At 41.3% G+C, this 25571-nt stretch overlaps 1 protein-coding gene across 1 annotated transcript in view; it reads right to left on the bottom strand.

Moving 5' to 3' along the window:
- LOC119720968 (serine/threonine-protein kinase Nek8-like) overlaps positions 1 to 25571 on the bottom strand; it is a 189496-nt gene that overhangs the window by 42488 nt on the left and 121437 nt on the right. Inside the window, exons 21-22 of the mRNA XM_038190833.1 lie at positions 24654 to 24809; positions 11604 to 11715 (exon numbers count right to left, since the gene is read on the bottom strand). Coding sequence (XP_038046761.1) covers positions 11604 to 11715; positions 24654 to 24809 — 268 coding nt within the window. The remainder of the gene's footprint in view (positions 1 to 11603; positions 11716 to 24653; positions 24810 to 25571) is intronic.

Raw genomic sequence — 25571 nt, 5'->3', positions numbered from 1 at the left:
CAACCAACAGGTGGTCCAGATATTTCAAACAAACGACTTGCAAAGAACTCCCTATTAGTGTGCTTACAGAAAATGAAGGAATTGGAGCAAGGCCAAAGTCAAGAAAACCAAAGTACATTGTTGGTTCAGTCACTTCAGTCCATTCACCGTCTATGGACCATTTATAAAGAAATTAGCCCCCAGGTCCCTCCCAAAAATCCTGGCATTTTTCGCTAGGGGGCCAAATCCAAGATGGCCGCCGACGCCATCTTGAAAAATTAACTTTTGAACCAGAGCACCTACATTGTAGAATCATGTATAAAGACACTTTTTCAGGTAAGTCGGCCATGAAAATTCCGATTCCGACATCAGTTTGAAGCTATGACATTATTTTGACCCAGAAATCCAAGATGGCCACCATTCGATAGAGCAAAAACATAACTTTTGAACGGGGGCACCTAGGATCATGAATGAACACATTATTTTGGCAAAACCATTGCGCTGATGCAATTTAAGAAGGTCCTGGACCTATGCAGCATAAGGAGTGAGGTCCTAATTGGATCGAGGGCCATATCTGCTGGATTTTGTGTGACTTGTTTAGCACAATGACAGTCTGATTTGTTTTAACAAAGCAAACTACTATAGGTTATGTCCCCACTGACTACGGCAATCATCATCATCATCATCATCATCACAGGGATGTGATTTCTCCATTTTTTTTCCGGAAATCTGTTTTTTGGGGCCTCAAAAGTCCACCAACGTGAATCGTGTGAATCCGTTGAGAAAATAGGGGGTAGAATGTGCTAATTAATTATTCATAATGAGTTTTGCTTGCCGAAATATCCGAAATTTACTTACGGACATTACTTCGTTGATCAATATATCTTTTAACGCACGCACATATTGGATACCCAATGTGAGAACGAAGTTGAAGACTATGCGTTGCCGTTAGCGCGATCATGTGATCTTTCGCTCGGGTCCGAGGTTGTGATTATTTAGGTCTAGTTCCTGTGTCGGTACTTGAGAGATGCACGTGTTGCGCTGGTCAGGTGTACAGACTAATATTACTCAGCGTGCGCAGGGGCATACAGTACGGTACAATGTGGATTATGCACGTTGTTGTGTTGTTTTACGTGCGTCGGCGCGGCTCAGAGTGTTTGTGTACGTATGCTTCCAACATGGCTGCGCCCAACAAGTCGATACTGTCGCAAGGAGATTTATCAGTGCGACTGCGAGAGCTTGATAAAGAAGTGAAAAATAATGGTTTTGGGACTTTGTTATTATTGACGGGCATCAGCATGAATTTCAAGAGTGTTTTGGCGCTGGCAAGGTTTTTTGCAATGTTTGCAACGACATTATCAACTACGCATTGAGTGGATAGAAATCGCCCGAGTCGTATCCCATGTGAAACACCCAAAGCACACCAAAGCATGGCAAATACGGCGAGGTAACATGAAAATGCATGGTTCTCAAATTTGAGTACAGAAGAAACTTAATAAGAACAAGAGTACATTTTACAAATGAAGGAAAATTCTTCCTAAAATTAAAACAAATTCTGCTCCAAAATTTCAGAGGAAAGTGCCCAGTAATCGCCTCAGATTGCACCACAGAGCATCTAAAATCAAAAATGTTTTGACCCCACACCATAATGGCTTCGCGCTTGCCAGAGTTTGCACTTCATGCATAACATTTTCAGGTTTTTTTGTCACAGACCAATCACATCCCTGTCATCATCATCACGACATATATGTTAGCACCAAATTATTCTCTTTTTATATATTTTATATCACAAACACTTCTGATACTTCTTACTGTTATTGTTTCCTGGGATTGGTATGCACACTGTAATGATGCTGTGGTTTTGGTGGTTAATTGTGATGTGAATTGGGAACAGGCATGTATCTTATGACAATGTCCACCGTTCCATGTTTCCTCCAATGTGATATGCTTTGCGACAAGGCCACCGATTCCATGACCTCAAATGAGATGTGGGAAAATCCCAAGATAAAGGCCCTGTAATGGAGCGGTCTGAACAAGTTTGGAAATGTCCACGCAACTGACTATTAAAATAAAAGCCCTGTCGGAAAATATCCGTCCATGATGCATGTAGGTTGACCTTATGAAATACTAAGAAACTTGAACAGGCCAACAAAAGACAAGAAAAACAACAGCTTGATGAACGCCAATCTCAGTCTTCGTCTATGTCCGTTGTCTAGTTCTGTTCCAAGGCTGCGGCTCCAGCTGCTGAGTGGCTGCAATTGAGTCCAGGGGCCATACATCATGAGACAAAATGTTAATGGTGCTGCAATACAGATTCAGCAAAGCACCCAAAATCAAAGCAAATCCTGATTTTGTACAATCACGCATGGCCAGCTTTCAAGAGACAGAGTGGCCATGAAAGATCAGATCCTGCGAGACAGATTCAACTGTCCGGTCGATCCTGCAGCTGATCAGCCCTACGCGCTTGAGATCAGACATAGCCTGAAATGTCGTTATGACACCTCAAATGACATAATGCGTAGCTATCAGAAAATAAGTGAAGATGACAAACTCCCACGCATGCTCCATGTCACTCTCTTCAAGGCTCAGACTATCTTCTTTGATTATATTAGAATAGTTATCTTTGAGGAACATGAGCTAAGGTCCGTGCAGATACCTGCTCCAAGACTACAGCTCTATCCTTTCTCAGTTGTCTTCCCAACATCCTGGGTAAAGTCATCCTATATAAAATACATCCTGACCCCGGGAGTTAAATATGTACTTTTTTAATGTAAATCACGTGCAATTCAGCTGTGGCTGCTATTCATGATTTGTTAATAAACCATGTTGAATTGAATTGAATTGAAGATGGCTGAGATGAAAGCAGTTATGTCGTAAAGGACTATACAGCGCCATGAGCCACCCATCCACCCTAAGGCCAAAAAAAAAAAGTCTCCCGCTTCTGGTATGCGCGCGCGTCGCGGTAGCCATGCGCATCGGCAAAATGAAAAAGTTTTTTTTTCAATGAAAGATGATGTCTCAAAACTGCCAAACTCACTGGTTTGACTGGAATCCTGCTGCCGCACAATTTTAACGTGTTTTTAGATTGGGTTATGGTCGAGAATAAGCTTTATGTGGCCTCTCTGGACTCCCATATATTTGCACTAAGGCCTAAAAAAAAAAAAAGTTATGTTGGCGTAACGGGCCAGAAAAAATAGGGTAGGTCGGTCGGTTTTTATTTTTTTTTTATTTATTTATTTTTTTTTAAATCCCAGCAACGAAAATGACATTAAGCCGGTAGTAGTACACGATAACAAAAGAAAACAAGACTACTATTTGTATACTTTTAAACTCTGAGTGACATTTATTTCACTTTTTATGTCTTTCTTTTATAGTTTCTTGTTTTTGTGCAAATAAAAAAAAAACTGTCAGATCGAGGAAAATTTAAGGAAGGCATGGTACATATCAAAGGTACATATCAAAAAGCGGAATCCAAAATCAGACAAAATGTTAGCCGTTTCATCTGGCATCGACATCTTTATATGGACCCGATTCTTCCTTGAAGTTTGTATGTTTAGCACGGTGTAACCCGCTTGTACACCATCGGCACAGCTCTGGGCGATTACCCCCAGCTCTAGACTCAAATTTATCCGCATTAAACGGTCGAAAATGACCGAAGATCCCCATTTGCCCTTGATGGAAACACTGTACGCTTCGGTACCGGGCGCCATGATGCGACGGCGTACGCGCGTAACCACGGGCCGGGGGCCGGCGCGGCGCGGCCGGGTCGTGTCGGCCGCCGGGGTACAGAATAGTTTACCATTTTTAGAATAAATATATATCAATTGTTATCGTGTTAAATAGTGAAAAATTAATTAAAATAATTTATATTATAATGAACTATTTTTTTTAACATGGAATAAATAGCGAAGTATTTTCAATAGTGTATGTAGCAGTTCGCGCCGTGCAACAGTCTAGGACGAGGCTATACATGTACTGTACACGTACATGTGCATCTATCATGCATGCATGGTGCATCGATCTCCGCACGCGCACTAGGCTAGGCCTGCGCGATCTTCTGCATGTTCGTTGTGTCATGGAGAGGAAGGTGCAAAACATTGTGCACTCCAAAGTTCCACGCGCGCTATCGTCATACAATTGAGGAGAAACGGTCAGAAATGGTTTCAAAACGTATTTAAAATTCATTTCTATAGATTTTAATTATATTTCTTCCCTTCAAAAAAAAAAAATATCCAGGGTCGGCCGCATTTTTAGGGTCGGTCGGGTTACGCCAACATAACACTTTTTTTTTTTAGGCCTAAGTTTAGTCGGGCACCACTTGCAGTCATCAGCCGACATTTGAAGCAAAAAAATCAGGTAAAAAAAAAAAAGCCGTGTTGCCGCACCACTTTTTGGGCAAGCTCCATACCAGAAACCGGAGACTTTTTTGGAGGGCCTAATCCTGCGATGTACAAAGCCATGCGCTTAGCGGCGATGATGTAAGACAGCTTGCCTTGGACGCGATTCACAACTGACTTGTTTGGCAGTCAGTGTAACTATATATGAAAATAAGCCTTGCGCTTCCCCTGCTCCATATTCAAGCCATCATGACACCGTTGTATGAAGGAATAGTTTGCTCAGGGCGGTTGCCATTTACTGATACTTGGTTCTCCATCAGCGATCTCCTCACCGAGCACCCCTCCAGGTCATTCATGTTCTAGACGTCACGCAGGAGAATTAAGCACGTTTGGGTAGCTGATCCCCATGTCCAGTTTGTAGTAAGAGTCAACTAGCTCCTTGCTGTAAGTCATCCTGAGAAGGGTGAAGATGGCATTTCTGGCGGATGTGGTGGGTCGCTTTATGACGTATTGTGTGATGAGAGAGGTGATAGAGAGTGTGCTTGGGGACAGATCTACATTGTACCCCCTCTTCCCGCGCAAAGCAGAATGCACGCAGAGCTCCTCCTCCTCCTCTAGCTCCTTGACCCGCTGTGGCCACGGGACAAGTTTGATTAAGTTTGATTATGTCATCCCTAAGCCAATCAGCCACATTGTGCACCAGATGACTAGGGTGACTTGACCCTGGATGTTGGGAAGCTATATATGTACAGAAAAGGTCTATCCTATCGTCTCAGGGCTCTAAAGTGCCCTTAGCTCATGTTCCTCAAAGACAACTGTTCTGATGTGGCCAAAGAAGATAGTTTGATCCTCACAGAGAGTGGCATAGTGCATTCGTAGTAGTTTGTCATCTTCACTCATTTTATTATAGCTACGCACATATTTCAACCGGCATGTAAGGTGATATCTGATCTCAAGCACGTAGGGCTGATCATCTGCAAGATCGATCAGACAGTCGATTCTGTCTCGCAGGCTCTGATCTTCCATGGCTAATGTGTGTCACTTGAAAGCTGGCCATGCATGATCGTACAAAATCAGGGTTGGCTTTGATTCTGGGTGCTTTGCTGAATCTATGTTACAGCTCTATTAACATTTTGTTTTATCATGTATCGTCCCAAGACTCAATTGCAGCCGCTTGGCAGCTGGAGCCGCAGCTGGGGAAGTAGATGAAGACGAAATTGTCATTCATCAACCTCTCTTTATCTTGTCTTTATTGGTCTGCTTCTAGTTTCTTGTTTAGTTTCTTGGTATTTAAAAAGGTCAACATACAATCATGTATCACAGACACACTGTCCAACAGGGCATTTATCCCAAATGACAGTTGTGTGGACATCTCAAAACCTGTTCAGACCGCTCCATAACAGGGCCTTTTCCTTGATTTTCCCACATCTCAATTGAAGTAATGGGATCGGTGGCCTTATCGCAAAGCCTGCCACACTGGAGGACACATGGAACGGTGGACATTGTCGTAAGCTATGTTCTCAATTCATATCACAAACCAGGGAAACCACAGCATCATTACAGTGCGCGTACCAATCCGAGGAAACAATAACAGTAAGAAGTAGCAGAAGTGTTTGTGATATACAATATATTAAAAGCGACATACATGTTGTTATGATGATGATGATTTATGATGATTGCCGTAGTCAGTGGGGACATAACCTGAAAAGGAAGTGTGCTTTGTTAAAACAAGACAGAATTTCATTGTGCTAATTATAGGACCTCACTCCTTAAGAACCATTAATCATCATGTCTGGCTGCGGGGTTCTCGCTGCCTTAATGCTGGATGGATCCAGGACCTTCTTAAATTGCATCAGCGCAACGATTTTGCAAAAATAATGTGTTCATTCATGATCCTAAGTGCTCCCGTTCAAAAGTTATGTTTTGGCTCTATCGAATGGTGGCCATCTTGGATTTCTGTATCAAAATGATGTCATAGTGTCGAAATGATGTCGGAATCGGAATCCTCATGGCCGACTTGCCTGAAAAAGTGTCTTTATATATGATTTTAGGTGCTCTGGTTCAAAAGTTAATTTTTCAAGATGGCGCCGGCAGCCATCTTGGATTTGGCCCCCTAGCAAAAAATGCCGGGATGTTTGGGAGGGACCTGGGAGCTAATTTCTTTATAAATGGTCCATAGAAGTCAAATCAATCGTCAAACCATCCTAGCCAGAGAATGGTCACGGAACTTATGTTTTGGACCCAACTTTATAGAGCTATGTTAGTTTGATAGGAATGTGCTTTAGCATAAGCATTGTTGTTGGTTTGTTACAACGTTCACAGTTCGGCATGCAGTGACTTCAGCACTTTTCAGACATTGGTGTACCTAATGTAAAGCTGCAATAAAAGTGACAATTCAAAATAGTATTTTCTTCAAATTGTACTTGTACTTTATTTCTCAGGAACAGCATTAAGTTATTTACATAGGTCAAAGGTGCCCCCTGGTCCTCAGTCTCAAGAAAATGACATCACGGCAAAGTACCCTCAGTTGTCTGGAAAAGCATGGACAATTTAAAATGTTTGAAGTTGTGCACTTTTCAGTAAAACTAAACAAACAAAAAACACTTAAAATGATTAGAGTAGCACAGAATAGGTTCCTAAGAACTACATGTATTCACTTCATGGGATTTGCCCCCTTACTCTGGAACAAATGCATATTGAAAATCAATCATGAAACACAGATTCTTGTTGTTTGGACAGTTTTGGACACTTACTTAGCCTTATTAGACTTTTAAAGAAAGTCAAACACGTCATAGACATCAGACAATAACAATAACAACCATGCAAGGAAGAAAACCTAGCTAGGCCTAAACCTACTTCATCGGGTGATGAGGACGCACATGTTTGATGAAGGCAGAAGTTGTCCCTGCCTTATCGCTGATGCTGGTTCTTGTTGGGCAAAAAACACAAACTGCGACATGTTTTTTTGCCTCCAGTTTTGGCATCAACGTAGTCTTTGTGGTCCTTGTACGCATACAGTATGATTGCCGAATTGGCAGACATGACTCAAATTAACTCCAACGGTGCGTAAAAAAGAGCAAACTTTCTCGCAAGGGTCATTCCATGTCAGACCAACGCACTTTTTTACCTCATGTCTTCCGATTTTGATAAAAATTGCTGTGCTTGTAGGTCCTGATGAGCAATGAATGCACACCAATTTTTAGCCCGATCCGACCTAACATGTGGTCAGGGCAGAAACCATAAAAAATTGACATTTTTGGAGTAAAATACCACCCTTTTGATAGAAATACGTCAAAACCATATCAATTTTCATCGAATATATGCGAATTTGGTATTAAAATAATAAGAATTGAGTGCTCAAATCAACTTTTTTTGTCAAAATTAAATTTTGTGAAAAGTAGGTCACGTGACCATTAATAGGTTAACCTGACCTTTGACCCAATTTATGCACTAATGTATCATTCCGAAAATCAACGAAATTAAAATGACTTAATAGAGCATGTCTTCCTTCATCAGAATCCACTAAAAATCAATTGGGGTCTTCAAAATTTACAGCTTTATGACTATTTGTGTACAGTTGGTAGGTTACAAATTAGTCAATTTATAGACTTTACATTAGAAATCCACCAACACAACTTACTCTTCTGTTTATTAAGCTACTTAAATTAATCTGGGTTTGTGAATTTCTCATGTTTAGGGCTGATGAGGTCTAACCAGACTCATAATATAAATTATCAGCAGTGGCGCACCCAGGATTTTGCTTTTGTGTGTGTGGGGGGGGGGGGGGCCCTCATAATTTGTTTGGTTTCAATTTTCTGTAGAAGATTGAAAAAAGAAAAAAAAAAAAAAAATCAAACAAACAAATTGGCAACCTTGGAGGGGGAGGGGGGGTGGGGGGTGGGTTCCAGCCCCTCGTGCCCCCTTCGTTGCCACTGATAATTAGTTATCCCAAGAGTGCGCTTTGAATTGAGGCCAACCCCCCCCCCCCCCCCCCGGGGTGCCACTGATAAATCCCCCGAGCGCGCTTGGAATATGAAATAGTGCAATGCTGCTGTGACCCATATGCCACCCGACGCACTACATTATTCCGTGTTCCACGAGCGCAAGTAGGCTGACGAATTTATCTTCAAGCAAACTTGACGTCGAATGCTTGAGAGTCAATTGTCATCAGATGTTACTGTTTAGGGTACGCAACAGCTCTATGCTTTCTACCTGGATCCAGTACAGGAGACACACATCTAGGTGAAAGTTGTCTCGAAGGAAAAAATTGCGAAGTCTGTGAGACTCATTAAATTTCAAGAAGCGCAGTGATGAATGAGTAAGGTAACTTTGATTGCGATATTGAGTATTATCTTCAAGCAACCTTGAATCCAAGACCCTGATTAGTCCATCTATAGCGACAACAATGTGATTTGATATAATATTGCACAGTATTGCAACCCAGATATCGAATGTACATGTACATGTATGTATTGTGTTGTTTTTATTTGCTGCTGAACGGTACATCCCTCACCACGTGCAATGTACGCATTCGACGTCAAGTTTGCTTGAAGATAAATTCGTTATGGCTGGTGGAACATGGAATATTGTAGTGGATCGGGTGGCATATGGGTCACTGCAGCATTGCATTGTTTCATATTCCAATCGCGCTTGTAGGATAACTAATTATCAGTGGCACGGGGGGGGGGGGGGGGGGGGGGTTGAGGGGCTTAAACCCACCCCTCTCCAAGGTTTTCAATTTGTCTTGTTTGATTTTTTTTTCAATCTTCTACAGACATTTGAGCTATGAGCCCCCCCCCCCCCAAAAAAAGCCAAATCCTGGGTGCACCACTGCTGATAAATTATATTATGAGTCTGGTTAGACCTCATCAGCCCCAAACATGAGAAATTCCCAAACCAAGATTAATTTAAGTAGCTTTAGAAACAGAATAGTAAGTTATGTGGGTGGATTTCTAATGTAAAGTCTATAAATTGACTCATTTGTAACCCACCAACTATACAAAAATAGTCATAAAGTTGTTTTTTTTGAAGATCCCAATTGATTTTTAGTGGATTCTGATAGAAGACATGCTCTATCAAGTCATTTTTAATTTGTTGATTTTCGGAATGATACATTAGTACATAAATTGGGTCACAGGTCACGATAACATATTAAAGGTCAGGTTACCTCCTTTTCACAAAATTTAATTTTGACTAAAAAAGTTGATTTGAGCATGCAATTCTTATTATTTTAATACCAAATTTGCATATATTTGATGAAAATTGACATGGTTTTGACATATTTCTACCAAAAGGGTGGTATTTTACTCTAAAAATGTCCGTTTTTTGTGGTTTCTGCCCTGACCACATGGTAGGTCGGATCGGGCTAAAAATTGGTGTGCATTCATTGCTCATCAGGACCTACAAGTACAGCAATTTTTATCAAAATCGGAAGACATGAGGTAAAAAAGTGCGTTGGTCTGACATGGAATGACCCGCAACCGAATCAGGCACGCATGCTTCCCACATACAACGTTCGTGCACTATCCTAGAATGGTGCCTTGCCAGTCAAGTTCCAGATAAATCAACATTGCACACTACACGTGTCTAGTTACCGGACCACGCAATATGTGACTACGGGATACAGGTACCGGTTGCCCTGCAAACCATGCATTCAATACACATCTTTTAAGTGATGGTAACCAGTGGCAATAATTATTATGTGGCTGCGGCTAGTCACCATTATGCGTATAATAGATCATGCACAAAGGCACAAGGTATCTGCCAAAGCTAGCCTTAGCCAAGTCAAACGTAGTAGTCAGATTATGTACGTCAGTGCAGCCGGTACGACGGTCGCCAGAACGATGGAACATTTACGGCGGTATTATTCTGGCGGCATTTGGATTTCGTTAGCAACAACTGCAAGTGCATTTTTGTATTGGTCTCGTGCTGGTCTCGGCCCAAAATTCCAAGAACAGTAGGTGTGAGACCAAGACAAGTGTTTTTTTCCAAGACCATGCGCGGTCGAGACCGAGAACACGTTCAAACTGGTCTCGAGACCAAGACCAGTCTCGACGGCTACAACACTGATATTTGTGAAGAAGTTATTTGAGAAACGATGCTAATTTCTCAAAACAGATTGAAGCACCCCTTAAGATATAAATGGATCTGTCCATAACGTTTTGGCACCTTGCTGATTTTTTTTTCAAAGAAAAACGCGATCCAAAAATTGGGATTTTGCGTTACAACTTGTTACTGAAAATATAAATCCGATGACTGTGGTAGTCTGTTTGTTTTGGACAATAACAGTAAGCACTTTTTGCCACAAATCACACATTTAGTGCTCCAGACATGCTCCAACAAGACGGAACCCGACCGGTGTGTTGCTTTCTCAATAAACTTGATCGTAGTTCGCCAGTGTAGGGTGGGCTAGCCGGGCTGGGAAAGGTAGCAATTCCCTGTGTTTAGTTCTCAGTGCCATCATCTATAATTTCGGGGTTTTTGTGACGTAAAAAATGATGATTCCTCCTTCAAATTGTATTGTACCATGTGGAAATAGCAATCGCCAATCGGGGGCGGATCCAGGGGGAGATGATTACACTTTACAGGGACAGGAAAGATGTCAAACTCTAGACCCCTTAATTTATAGAATGACCAATACTAATGACAACTTTTTCGGGGGTGGCAGGAGCAGTTTTTGCAAAATATTAGAAGAAACTTTGAATAAGTCTGTTGGTAATACATTTCACATTTAAATGAAATTCTTTGAGAAAGATCGGTATGTCATGTGTCAGCACATTTTCATTTGGCTATAGCACGGGAGTTTGGGGAAAATTGTTCCTTACAAAGTACGACTGCGAGTAGTAATAAAGATATCTTCTTCTTTTTTTAAACTCTATCGATCACATGGCGATTATTAAGAAACGTTTTTTCCTTAGCCACTGTTTATGAAAAATAATCGGCTACACTGATTTTTGTGTGAAAAACATACCTTGTTTCAGAAAAAAATTTAAAAACAAAAAACAAACGACCTAGCCATTCTAAATTTCCCAATGTCAAACTGCTGGTACTTACATCACGCTTTATGCTTCATGCGCCGCAGCACCTTGTAAAACCTTATAAGGTGCTACCTAACAGGTCTCATGGCTCTTATGTACTTCATTCACCTGTTTTTAATAATAAACATAACTCCCAGAGCATTGAGTACCAATACTCCATTGTGTTAATGCCTAAACAGGTTTCTGCAACATAGCCATACAGATACAAATATAGAGAAAAAATTTTTTGAAGAATAATGTAATTACTTACCGATCCAAGTGTATCAAGTTCTGAAGCTTCTGAACTGGTATACTCATCACCACCATCACCACTATTTGCAGAATGCGACAATGACTTGGGAACATGGAGGCTCTGGCCACTCCTTAACGAATCAAAAACATAATTTGAACATCATGAAATGTTCATACTATACTATACTGTTGGTCATTAAATGTGATGGTTAAAACCATTAACCTTGTGCGGTTCTGAGAAGAACCAGTTGTTTTAACTCAACCTTTCAAACAGTGTGCTCTGTTCGTCATCAGGAAACTGATGTTACCACAAACCTTCCATTCACAGCTGTTTTCCTTTTCAGTCTTATTTTTATATGCCAAAGCTGAAGTCTTTGTAGTATTAAATATGAAGTAACATGATATAAGATTTTAGGCTTTCCATGGTGGAGTATCAGTATCATTTCGGTTTGCGGTAACACCATGTGGTGATAACTACTGTTGCTCAGTAGATATTTAGTTCTGATAAGAATAGCCCTGCTTAGTTCTAAAAGAACTTGTCTTTGGTCTCAACATTTAGACGAGCCTGCTCTAGTCTTTACTTATCAGAACTAAAAGTACTTAGTGACAGTTGATAATAAGCAGGACATGTTCTTATTAGAACTAAATATCTACTGAGCGACAGTAGTTATTAGGAAGGAAAATGAATGCCTCCTTGACAATTCAGGCAAGACACTACTGATGCGTTGTACATTTTCACCAGTGTGAAGTGGTTCAAAACCATTCTTAGCATGCACTGAAGGGCCTTGAGAAAAGTAAGAAGTTCCTAGTGGTTGATGCGCAGGAGTTCCTCTGTTAGAGACCAGGTTCCTAGAGCACCTCAGTTGAGAGAGAGAAAAATAAACATGGGATCTGAGAAAGAAGAAAGCATGGGATACTTTCTCCAGAGAAGCTGCCCACTGTCTGTCTGTGGAATGAGCTTCCTGTTGAGCTGAGAGAGATGGACTTATTGTCTTCTTTGGAGCACTTGTCAGACCTTCCCATTCCGGGACCCAGTGTTGTAGGTCTCGAGACCGGTCTCGAGACCACTTTTTGCTGGTCTCGGTCTCGGTCTCGGTCTCGGAAGCTGTGGTCTCGGTCTTGGTCTCGGTCTCGGTCCCCTTTGGTCTCAATATTTTGGCTGGTCTCGGGTCGAGACCGGCAATATGTAGCTTTTACAGCTCGATCCATTACTTTGTGTTCACTTCGTTCAGTACCGTTGTTAGTTAAAACATTTGCTAGCCCGTAGATCAAGCTTGTTATATATCGTGGTCGGTTTGGACTTGACTGCACGTTGGAAAGTCCCCAAAGTACATGTAAAGCTGCAGCAGTACCAGTCACTGAACGATTTGGAACAAGTTCGGCATTTACTGTTGAGTCGGGCACATAAAGCAAAGTATAAACTTGTAACAATTTATGCAATAAGGGTCAACCATTTTCGGGGATTGTGTAGTTTAGCCCACCCCTGTGGGCGTAATCACTTGCATTTTGTATTCTGATAATAAATGAGGTGCTTCAAATTAGTTATATTTTCGACCCCACACAATGTTCTCATTAATTTGGGACAGTAATTTGAAGAAAAATTAAATTTTTCTACCTGATTTTCCAGCATTGAACTCAACACACTCTTACCAGTTACCACTCACTGTTGCCATGAATGTGTATGATGAGACCCCATTTTCTGGCTGCTCATTTTGAAGTACCCCATTAATCCTCAAAAATTAAAATCCCGTTCAGAAAAAAAATAAAAATCCATATCTGGCACATTCTGGCTACCACCTCGCAACTTGCGGGTCTACATAATTATGTACAAGTCCACATTCTATGACAGAAATTTAAAAATTAATTCAACATTTTCTAGCTCCCATTTTTTAAAAATCAAGTACACAAGTCTTGTTAGAAGTTAAGTCCTATATTTATTTTAGGAAAAAAGAGGCACAATGTAAAATTAAAATTGCATCTTTAAATATCCGTTAGAAGTCATAGCTGAAACCAAGGGGTGACTGTGGAGTTTAGGATCCGAGTTCCTATAACAGATGAAACATCTACCTTTAACTTTTTTACTTTTGTCACGATTGGGTGCAGACAACATGTCAAAGCCCATATTTCTTAAGTGTAACTACTTTTTGCTCAAGTAAGGTGTCATGTATCACTTTGTCAACACTGCCACTGGTCAAAATTTTGGTCTGTATTCTTTGTGAATAGAAAGGTTACTTTTTCAACTATAATAACGTGTCTTGTTTTTTTATTTCGACTATTGTTATTTATTATCAGCGGTCTCGGTCTCGGTCTCGGTCTCGGTCTCGGTCTCGGACCATATTGGTCTCGGTCTCGGTCTGCCTTGAATCTTCAGGTCTCGGTCTTGGTCTCGGTCTCGGACTATCCGGTCTCGACTACAACACTGCCGGGACCATTCTTCAACTGCCTACTTGCTCTGATTACAATTAATTGGCTGTTTCGGCAATTGCTGAAACAGCCTTTGTTTCTGTAAAGATTTTATTATTGGCTTTTTCGCAAATTTGCAAAAAAAAAAAGCCTTTGATTTTGTTCGATTTTTTTTTTTTTTTTTTGCAAATTTGCAAAAAAGCCTTTCTTTTTTAAGATTTGGTTTTTGCTTTTCCGTCTAGTTGTGGAAAAGCCTTTCTTTTTGTTCTCATTTTTGTTTGTTTCTTCTGCTTTTTGTTGTCTAAATCCCATAGACCTTGTACACGTTTTTTTTCAGTGCCACTTTTGGCATTGATCTTTGTCATACATCATTCAAGTTAGCATAGTCATAGTCCCCATGGAATATAATAGCTGTGTCCCAAAGAGTGACGTCATGATTGCGTCATCATGGGTCACGTGAAGTCACATTAATAATTAATTTATTTAATCTTTGAAAATCAATAGAAATTCAACCGTGAGAGACCTGAACTTGAATTTTGCGGCAATTGATAGAATAATCCTCATAATTTGAATGTGGAAAAAGATGTGAACTTACTTTCAACAATGTTAGTCTCTGGCTAGGTTGTACTTCACACAAAAAATACCAGTGACGTCATAAAATGTTAGAGCACCCTCTAGCGGCAGGTTGAAAAATGTATAAAATGAAATTTCAGTTGATGTCTGTGGTGAAGTTTGCGGTAATCACTGTAAAATGAATATATATGATGACCCACTATGCAAACAAGGCCTGACTGTTGACGTCAAAAATGTTGACGTCATCAGACAGGAAGTTATAATGAAAAGACCTCTTTTCCTTTGAAATTCCCAAAAAATGAACCCTGACAGAAATTAGCTTGATTTAGCTTGTTTTTATAAACATCATGGTGACACACTTCTGATTAATATCTGCTGCACCTACACCCAGTATATTTATTTTGTTCCAGCTACGTTGTGGCAGAGACTATTTTCACTGTGTAGTCCTAATTGTTCCACTGGATTTCATTCCACAAAGTCAACGCTCTCTAAATGGTCCAAATGTGGAAAACTTGTCTTGTTCTACCTGGCCATGATCCTCCAGAGGATATAACAGTATATATGGACATATCAGTAAATCCCACACCTAGCAACATCAACTGTCATGACCGCACTGATCAAGAAAACCACGTTAGACATCGTTTCCAATGCTGTGATCTTTTGGCCATAAAGGCTAATTCCAGCCACAAAATCTTGCCTGATAGTGTCCTGCTAACCTTACAAGAACTTGGCATAAAAACAATGCTATAGAGGCTGCACAGCAGGTGCCCATCCCCGTAGACATATCCCCACACGAATAAAAATCCGCTCTGATGTATATTTGCATCGAAATATACTTCTAACTGACATCACTGTACCAGAGGAGCTTAAATGTTTATGGGTAATGGTTCAACCTGAGCGGCTTCCCTGAGGAGTGTCAGCTTTTAAGGGCAGTGTTCCCTGTATATATTCCACCTGACTCTCCCCACCAGGACTTGCTTCTCGATCATCTAATCAACTCCACTGACATTCTGTGTACAGCTTACCCTGAAATTGGTTTTGTCACAGCAGGTGACTTTAACAGATCTAAAATATATACGCTTGTAAAAGGTAATGGCCTGAAACAGGTTGTTAAATTTCTTACGAGAGCTCAAGCCACTTTAGACTGATAATCACCAATATTGACAGTTTTTTTGTGAGCCAATATACCACCAATAGAAAGAAGCGACCACAACTGTATCGTTTTAAAACCAAGTAATAAATCTGTGCCTAACAAAATCAAGAGGCACATTGTTAGGCCTTTGAAGGATTCCGGCATCAAAAGCTTTGGCTCCTGTATTCAAAACCAGGATTGGGCTGATATGCATACATGCAACTCTGATGTCCAAGGTAAAACCGATGCCTTTCACCGGTTTTTGAATGAAGCAGTTGATTCCCATTTTCCTACAGTAACCAAAAAAATCTTGTTCATCTGACAAACCATGGATAACGCCGAAAATTAAGAAACTGATTTCTGATCGTCAGGCTGCATTTCCTATTGGTGTTTCCTATCAATGGCGTCATTGTGCAATAAAGTTAATGTGAAATTGCAGATGTCAAAATTAACTTTCATGCTGAAAGAGTTAGACATCTTTAAAAAAAAAATTAAAAATTCTAAAAACTGGCACCAACAGATTGAAATCATGACTAGAAACAATTCTACTGAACTCAGCACACATGTCCCGGGGTATGTGCAAGTAATCACAATGGCTTTGCTAATACTAATAATGATCAATTTGTCAATGTGTCATCTGGTCTTACACCATTGGACATTTCAGAACTGCCCGCCTTTTTGCCTGCACCTAAGCCACCCCCTCACCTGTACCCATAGGAAGTGTACACCGAGTTAAAAAAGTTAATTCATCTACAGCTACAGGTCCTGATTGGATACCGCCTAGACTCATACAAAAATTTGCCTACGAGCTTAGTGTTCCACTCACGTATATCCTTAACAGCTCTTATTCTGAAGGAATCGTTCCAATTCAGTGGAAAAAGGCAATTGTTATTCCCAAAGGCAATTGTTATTCCCAAATGCAATTGTTATTCCCATTTCTAATCAATACAAAATCAACCTTGAGAGACCTGAACTTTTGTGGGAATTGATAGAATAATCTAGGATCTTAATTTTATCTCCTCTTTGCAAAATCACGTGACCCTTCCTTCCGGTCCAAACCAGAAGTGCCCTATTATTTAAAAGTGGAAAATGAAGTAAACTTGCTTTCAATGATGTTAGTCTCTGGTAAGGTTGTACTTAACAAAATAATTATCAGTGACATCATAAAATGTTAGAGCACTATGATGACGTCATCACACGTCATGTGACATCACATTAAACATTAAACGTGCATTTCTCTATGGCCTATATCTGCAGAACTAATAGGGCCACTTTGGTTGTAACTTGGTATGTGTCTGAGCCGGGATGTGTATAAATGGAAATTGAAGTGACATCATGATGACGACATCACATGACATGTGACATCACATTAAAGGTTAAGTTTTCTACAGTAGTGTATTGGTCCTGATCACTCTGCACTTTTCTACTGCAAATGTATGTCCTATCAGTCTATCACATGACATACACTACAAAATAGCCAAAACAGCCATATGTTTGTCCTCAAACATACATGTACACCTAGTTGTAATTTTTAACAGTTTCTTGGGGTAGAAATTACGGTTTGTGTATGCGGTTTATGGTTGGTGCCGTGCGATTTAGTGCGCCTTGCGCATTCACGGTACATCGTGGTGATTGCCATCTTTATTTTCGTGTTGTGTTTGTTGTTGTCATTGCCATATTACCGTAATTTCCTGCGGATAAGGCGCAAGGCGGATAAGGCGCAGGTCCCTAAAATCACCCAAAAAAAATTCAAACGCCAACAGATAAGGCGCACCACCGCATAAGACGCATGTTTGACCGCACACAGGAGAACACCAGGCGTCACCCGGTGTCGGTACATCGCCACAAAGGGGCCATTGTGTTGCCTTAGAACGATCACACTATTCGGAGGATGAATTAAACCGTAACCACATTGGCTGGTCACATGTAGAGCCATGAAGAAAAGACCAATGTAAATTGATACCGACCTTCATCATTCAGCCAACGCGCGCTGTGCATGCTTGCTTGCGGTTTCCGATCCTGGCCTTCCTTGGCCTTTTGTGAATGCAGTGCGGCCCAATCAGCGGCCAGAAACGATGGTCCACGCGCTGTCTGAAGATATTGCAACACGCACGCTGGATCAGATTCGTAGACTTGCCCAGTCCCTCCGAGCCAGATGTTGCGCCCTCTACCGGTAACTAATACAAAAACTAGCGTCGCCTATACCATACGAAAATAATCCCGTCACACCGGGGGAAACTACACTAGGCCTTTAAAATTTTCGTTGCGTATTCTTCCATTTCTAAACCTTTTTTATTCGTGAAATTTTACTTATTTTTCCATCCATAAATGACTCTGAGTCCGCACTCACCAAAACACTTCAATTTGGCACAGAATCATGGAAAAGCTTACGAATACGAAATGAGAATAGTGCCGATAACGCGGTGCGTCTGGAGGTGACAAATCTGTAGTATTGATTATAGAAAATTGGAAAATGATGTCGTAGTACATCATGTGACCATTTTAACCAATGAGAAGCTTCAGAACCAGGGAATCCCTTATCGATGCATTGGTTTCTGCCGTGATGTCACACAATGAGCGAGCGGCGCTGTTCGATTTCACCAGTTAATTTATGCACGTACGGATCCTCTACGTACAGATCCGTGATTTATGTCGGTGAATTCGCGTAATTTTTGTCGGTGAATTCATAGCGCTGTTAAAAACTGACCCATCCTGGCCTAGCATGCAACACTACTGCCACTGGCACTCCACAGAGCGCGCGTAATTCCGAACTCAGTGACCTTTCAGACTCAACATTTCCGTTCGAAGAGGTGGATCAAGCATAAGTGGGAACGCGACTTGCGGTTTCGTTGCGGTAAGATAACGATCACACCAAAATGCCGGATCTTGATCCACCTTTTCCAAATTCAAGTGGGAACGCGGTGTAAGGGGGATCAACGTATTGCGGCATTGTTGGAATGAAAGCACGATCATGGGGGATCAACACATCGCGGCATTGTTGGAATGAAAATACGGTAACAATGTCTGGAGAGTTGAGCCTTGGTTGACCGCATTATTGATTGCGGCATTGAAAGAATTCTTCACACAAAGACCGTCACTTTGAACTCAAGCGACACCAGATAAGGCGCACCTGTAGATAAGGCGCAGCGATGTTTTTGTGGTCTAGAAAGTCAGATAAGACGCGTCTTATCCACAGGAAATTACGGTACCCCAAATTCCCTTAACAATTCAAAACCCTGCCCTCTATCTATGACCTACCTGCATGTTCTTAATGTTGCCAACTAGTTAGGTAAGTCAAATAAATTAAAGTGGATTTTGTTGTCTTCTTATTGGGAACCGGGCCTGTAAATACCCAATGGCCATTATATCTTTTGACAATCAAAACACATGTACGCATGTTTTGTGACTATCGTCGTTTGCACCGTACACAAACATCAATGCTTATTGTGCACCACACGTGCAAGCACTGAGAAAAAGAAAGTCGGTTGACTCTGCACATTAGATCTGCCATACGTAATCCTGCTGGTATGTGCGTGTACAGACATTTATTTTTGCAACAGGAGTGTTGCTACTTGAAGTATTGGCACACCCTGGAACTGGACTGGATTCAGTTGTGGTACATGTACATACATATGGTACATCGTACACATACGTATGGAACATGGGAAATCAAAAAGCCAGATTCAGTTTGTATTTACAATTACATACATCGTTTACCTGGCCGCATGTACCTGTGTGATTGATTCAGCAAGATCTTAAGACAACCGATCAGGCTGGCATGACATCGAAATACTATGTCAATGTGTTTAAAAACAACTGAATCAAGTATTGTAGTGGCTGTAATAGGCTTATGGATGTTTTTGCAAAAAGGGCACAATGGCTAAGGTAAATATGGGGCAAGGCAAAACTGGCTGTGAAGACGTATTTTTGTGGGGCACCTCGACCAGTAAGAAGGGCAAGGACGACCCTGGCTGTTATGGCTGTCATTCACTCCAAGCCCTGAGGTAGGTCGGACGTTTGTTTTTTTGCCAATTTTATTTCTTTTAATTGAATGGGGTATTCAATTATATGCAAAATTCAGCCTGAACTATTTCAATTTCGCTATATAAAAAATAAATGGCCACAAAGAGAGATAAAAAGATGCTTTTAATAATATTAAAAATATTTACAGCCGATAATGCTTAAAAATAATGGAGAATTCAGGTTGTGCACACCACCATGTACATCAAAGCTTGTCACCACGGAAAAAGCCCATAGCAGAAGCGTCCACGTCGCGGGCCTGGAAACTGGACAGAGTCCTGAGCTAATTCTGCTACCAACATCATCTATTGTATCTACTGTACCAACTACTGTACCAACTACAAACACCAGTGATGGCTCCCACTGATTGTCGCCGGAAGCCTACGTCCTCTCCAGGACGGAAGATGACAGTGATGTCCATCAATGCCGAGGGGCTTTCATTGGCAAAACAACAACTGATTGGAAAGAACTGCAACGAGAATGACTGCGACGTCTTGTGCCTACAAGAGACTCACAGAGGTCAGCAACAGCATCGACCTAAGATCCCTGGAATGAAGCTAGTTATTGAAAGGCCACATGAGAAATATGGCAGCGCCATCTTTGTTAAAAGAGACCTAATCATTTACCAGACTTCAATGACAGAAAGGAACAACATAGAAATCCTTGTTGTGAACCTGGGGAAACTAGTTGTGACCTCTGTTTACAAACCACCAGGCTGTACATTTGCCTTTGAAGAACCGCAAACCTTCAGCTACCAACACATTAATGTAATCATTGGGGACTTCAACAGCCACAGCACCTCATGGGGCTATAAAGAAACGAGGATGGTAATCTTGTCCTAATTCATGATGCTAATCTCCCTCCTTCCTTCAATAGCTGCCGATGGAAAAAAGGCTGTAATCCAGACTTGGCCTTTACAAGTGATCGACTAACATGTCAAAACTAAAAAGAAATCCTAGAGCCAATACCACACTCAGAAAGGCACCTCAGAAAGTTCCTCTAAGACGGCATTTCAACTTTAGAAAAGCGGACTAGGAGCAGTTTGCCAGCAATCTGGATGAAGCCTTATCTGACCTCGAGCCAGTCCCAGCAAACTATGATCAGTTCGTCAAAACAGTGCAAGAAATTTCCAGAAAGCATATTCCACGCGAATGTAGGGAGAACTATATACCTGGCATCTCAGCTGACAGTGCCTCATTGTACATTGCAGTCGAGTACTGTTTTCTGAGTACCGCCGAGCAGTGTTCTAGCCAGGCATCAAATAGCGCTAGCACCCGCTACGCTTTCGGAAATAAGCGCTACGCTTAAATCGCGCCGCTACGCTACCGCTACGCTATAAATTTTGGTTGCGAAAAAAAATATATCTGCCGTTTGTTCGTATACAAGCGCAGCGACTTTGAGCATTGCGCACTTGCCGTACGACACAGCGAAAAATAAACGACGATCCCACCGCACGTACCCCGTACGATACCCCTACCGTGATGCTGCGCCACACGCATTCGCTATGAAAGCAATATAAGCACGTGCTGTTTTGTGCTGCGTAGATACAGCGCTCCGTACTGACGTACGTGTCGAAACGTCACGTACATGTCACGTACAGAGCACTCTGTGGACCACACCATTTTGCGGTATCGGATGTGCTTTCCTAAGGTCAATATTTACAAGCATTTCAACTGTTTAAAACTTACAAATAATACTTTTTATCAAGTCTGAAACATGTTACTGTTTAAAAATAAGTTCTTCAACGTCGGAACATAATTTTCGTAAAGGATTTATTCGAGAAACGATGTCCAAAGAAAGGTTAAGCACCCCTACGATATAAATGGATCCGTCCACCAAGATGGCCGCACGTGAAGAATTCTTCTCGAAGAATTACGCTGTCGAAAATTTGGATTTTTGGTCGGGATAGGAAGCAATTCCCGGTGATTATTTCTCATTGTCATTATCTACAATTATATTTTTTAACATAACAAAAATGAGATTTCTCCTTCACATTGTGTTGTAGCATATTGAAATTGCAATCGCCGATGACTTTTTCTGCCTGAGACCTCCATGGTTTTACACTTTCTCTCCCTGCCGATCGGATGGTTTTATTTACAAATTTAAAATCGGAACTACTGCTACTACAGCAGCGCTACACAACACAAGGCTTCTTGAAATATGAAATGTTCATGCGATTTGTTCTCACCATTAATATTGACAAAGTAAATCCTAATTTTTTATAAAACATTGAGGAACTACTAAAAATGGTTAAACATCAGAAAGCATCGATCTTGGAACAATTTGTACATTGTAAACATAATCTAAAATTTGAAAACAGAAGAAACTTTACACATGGAGGAAGGAATTACAGGAGCAAGCGTATCAATCATTGAAGCAAATAAAACAAAATTTCTTATAATTTTAAACACTTCTGCTAAAAAAAAATCAGGGGAAAGTGGTAGGGAATCGCCTCAGATTGCACCACAGAGCATCTAGAGTCCAAAATTTTTCGGGGCCCTTAAGCGGGCCCCGAACCCCACGCCGTAAGAGCTTCGCGCTCCGCGCTCGCATTAGTGGCCAAACCAAAATTACCCCTACGCTATAATTTCACCCTGGCTAGAACACTGCCGCCGAGTACTGCCAAGTACTTTAATAGGTTGCAGAGTACGAGTACAAGTACGAGTACGAGTACTTGTTCCTCCGAGTACAAGAACGGGTCTCCGAGTATGAGTACTTGTACTTCCGAGTACGAGTACTTGTACTTCCGAGTACGAGTACTTGTACTTTAGAGTACGAGTACTCGCATTTCCGAATACGGCCATACGGCAAATGGTTGTGCGTAATTGGCCCAGGCCCAGTCAGACCGATATACAGACCCACTCACAGCTAGCTGTTAAATGTGTTTGCCAGGACTTGCACAGAGGAAAATCAGGAAAACTTGATTTCTCCACAAGCCAATCAACCATTTCAAACTGAAAGTATCGATAAAATAAGGCCATGGTAAGTGAAGCTATAACATTCCCCCCAAGTAATGCTATTCGAGTACAAGTACTTTAATGATTGAGTACAATTTTGACATGTCCAGTACGAGTACTTTAATGCCCGAGTACGAGTACTGTCATTTTGAGTACGAGTACTTTGACATTCGAGTAGGAGTACGAGTACTCCAAAAAAGTACTCGAGTAGCACTCGAGTACGAGTACCGAGAACGAGTACTACAACACTGTCGAGAAGTGCTCAAACTGTACGAGGAAGATCCCTTCTCAGAGGAAACCATGAACACAAGGGAGATGCTCATGGCAGCAATATCAGAGGAACGAAGGAAATCCTGGCAAGAACTTATTATGAGTGTGGATATGACACACAACCATAAGAGAGCTTGGTCAACCATCAAGAAGCTCAACAATGACCCCCAGAAGGCAACGCTGGCATGCTGCACTCTAACGTTACAGCAGATCAGGTTGCTCACCAACTGCTTCTGAACGGTAAACCACCACACAAGAAACGGCTCAAAAGGAGTCCATGGTATCAGGGTGATTATTATTATTATTATTATTTATTTGACCTCAACAAAGATTTACAAACAGTGATACAAAACCAAACAAACATTACACAAAAGTGGTTGAAAACGCACAACAAAAGGAACGTATAAACATGTAATTTAAATTAAAAAAAAAAAAATCATTATTTTCTACTGATAAAGAGCCAACCAGGTGCTTTGACAGCAAGGAACTCCAATTGATTGCCTCAAGAACGGCAAGGCAGCTGGTCTAGATGACATTCACACAGATCAAACATTTTGGGTAGATTACAAGGAAGTGGCTCCTCTCGCTGGTCAACAATTGTGTAAAACCAACGGATGTGGATAGCTTGCATGTCTTGGCTGGTATTGCTCCACCAGGAGTTTGTAGATCAGCTGCCAGTAGATACTAGATACTGCAGGATCACGACGAGGACACAACAGACAGTTCCAACTCCACCAGGCCAGGACCGACACATATGCTTCTTCATTTTTCCTCAGAACACTTAAACATTGGAATGACCTCCTGGACTCAACAGTGGCGCTCACCAACACAGACTCCTTTAAGAATGCTCTTTGTGAAAAAAACCTAATCTTGACCACTCTCACTACATCACACCTCCGGTTTAAATTCCCTAGATGGAATATTTTGGAGGACCGCCAACCAAGTACCGAGTACCAAATAAGATCTGAACGAAGTAGGCAAGTTGGGACACCCGCCATCCCTGTCACTTCCATCACCCAGCCCCAAACCACCTGAAGTCAAGAAAAAGCTTCCTTCACACAGTCCAACCACTGTCACAGTCTCCTCAAGCAACTAGACTAGCCTTGTGGGAAAATAAATGCAGTGAGAACCGCCACCACGAAAAGCTGCCAATCCCAACCAAGGAACAGCTACCACCTGGTCAAATATGTGACTGGAAGACCTGGAAGTCCCTCAACAGGCTTCATACAGGGATGGGCCGATACAAGACCAACATGAGCAAATGGGGCTATGCAGATTTGGCAGACACAGAATGTGAATGTGGAACATCTGTACAATCCATGCCACACCTACTAAGATGCCCACTTCTTGGTGAACAGTGCTGCCAGGAAGATCTAGCGGTGGCAAACGAGAAGGTTGTTCACTGTGCAAGAGCCTGGCCGAACATTTGGAACATAGATGATGGACACAAAAGAAGAAGAACCACGGAAAACAGGCCAACGCCGTCTGTATAAAGGGTACAACTTTGAAATATATTCATGAACACGGAAAATACATACACAGACAAGAGAGATCAAGTTCTGTGATTAACTTGCAGTAATTTTCTTTCTCCATCGATGTTTACTTGGCATTTTTATCTTGTCAAATTCAACCATTGATTGTACAATTGTTAAAAATTATTTTAACGAAATGAATGTAAATTCCCAGAGTTGTGTTATTTACAGAATGCACTTACAGCTTTCGGGTGATGGTTCTCCGTTTTTTCCTACTTTTCCTTCTTGGAGGAGGGCACGTAGTTTCAACATGGACAAGCATGTGTTCTCCTTGACAAAGTACATTACTTAGCGTCACTTGGTATGATTCATTTGCACCATCTGTGTCTGTGCCAAGCCTGAAAATAAATGAATACTCAGTCATGCACAAGATTACTCAACATCTAGGCATTCTATGAATGCACATGCGTGTATGTTGCTTGATGTCTTGAGGACCTTAAGTTGCTCATGCAAGTTATTATTTGACCAGTTAGTAAAGCAATGTCATTGGGACTATGGGCTCTTTGCGCCAACAAAAGAGGGCGCGTTTTTACCACTTTTGAGAATCCCTTGGACGGGACACTGCCTGTGCATTCTGTAATGTACTGGTTCGCACGCTTAGTACGCATGACTTATTTATCCTCAATGTGCACAAAGCTAATCCATAGCGTCTTTGTGCGCGAGCATCAGGCGTTGAATACGTTCAAATTTAACTTGCGTCAAATACGTTCAAATTTAACTCGCGATGGTTTCCCAGACAAATCCCCACCCACAATAACTTTTGATCATTCGAAATAAGTAGTGGATAGACTGGGAACCAGGCTAGGTCTCCCCCATTTCTCTTTTTCTGGCCATTGATGGGGTACTTGTGCACGGAGCCCATAGCACTGCATTTCTTCACAAAGTAAGGAGCACTCAAAGTTTTGATTTTTTGGCGGGAACTTTGTCATCGCAAAAAAAGTCAGTAAGCATTGTGTATTGGCCTTGTTTGTGATATCAGATTCTTTATTCGCATAAAATGCACAATAAAAAGAAATACAAATCGTATACACATACAAATTACGCAAAAACAAAAATACACAAAAACAAACTCTAAAAAATCTAAATAAACTTCATGTATG

Source organism: Patiria miniata, unplaced genomic scaffold (assembly GCF_015706575.1).
Source record: "Patiria miniata isolate m_02_andy unplaced genomic scaffold, ASM1570657v1 HiC_scaffold_9, whole genome shotgun sequence".
NCBI lineage: Eukaryota > Metazoa > Echinodermata > Asteroidea > Valvatida > Asterinidae > Patiria > Patiria miniata.
Note: the sequence above shows the minus strand (reverse complement) of the source record. Positions and strands in the feature narration are given on the sequence as shown.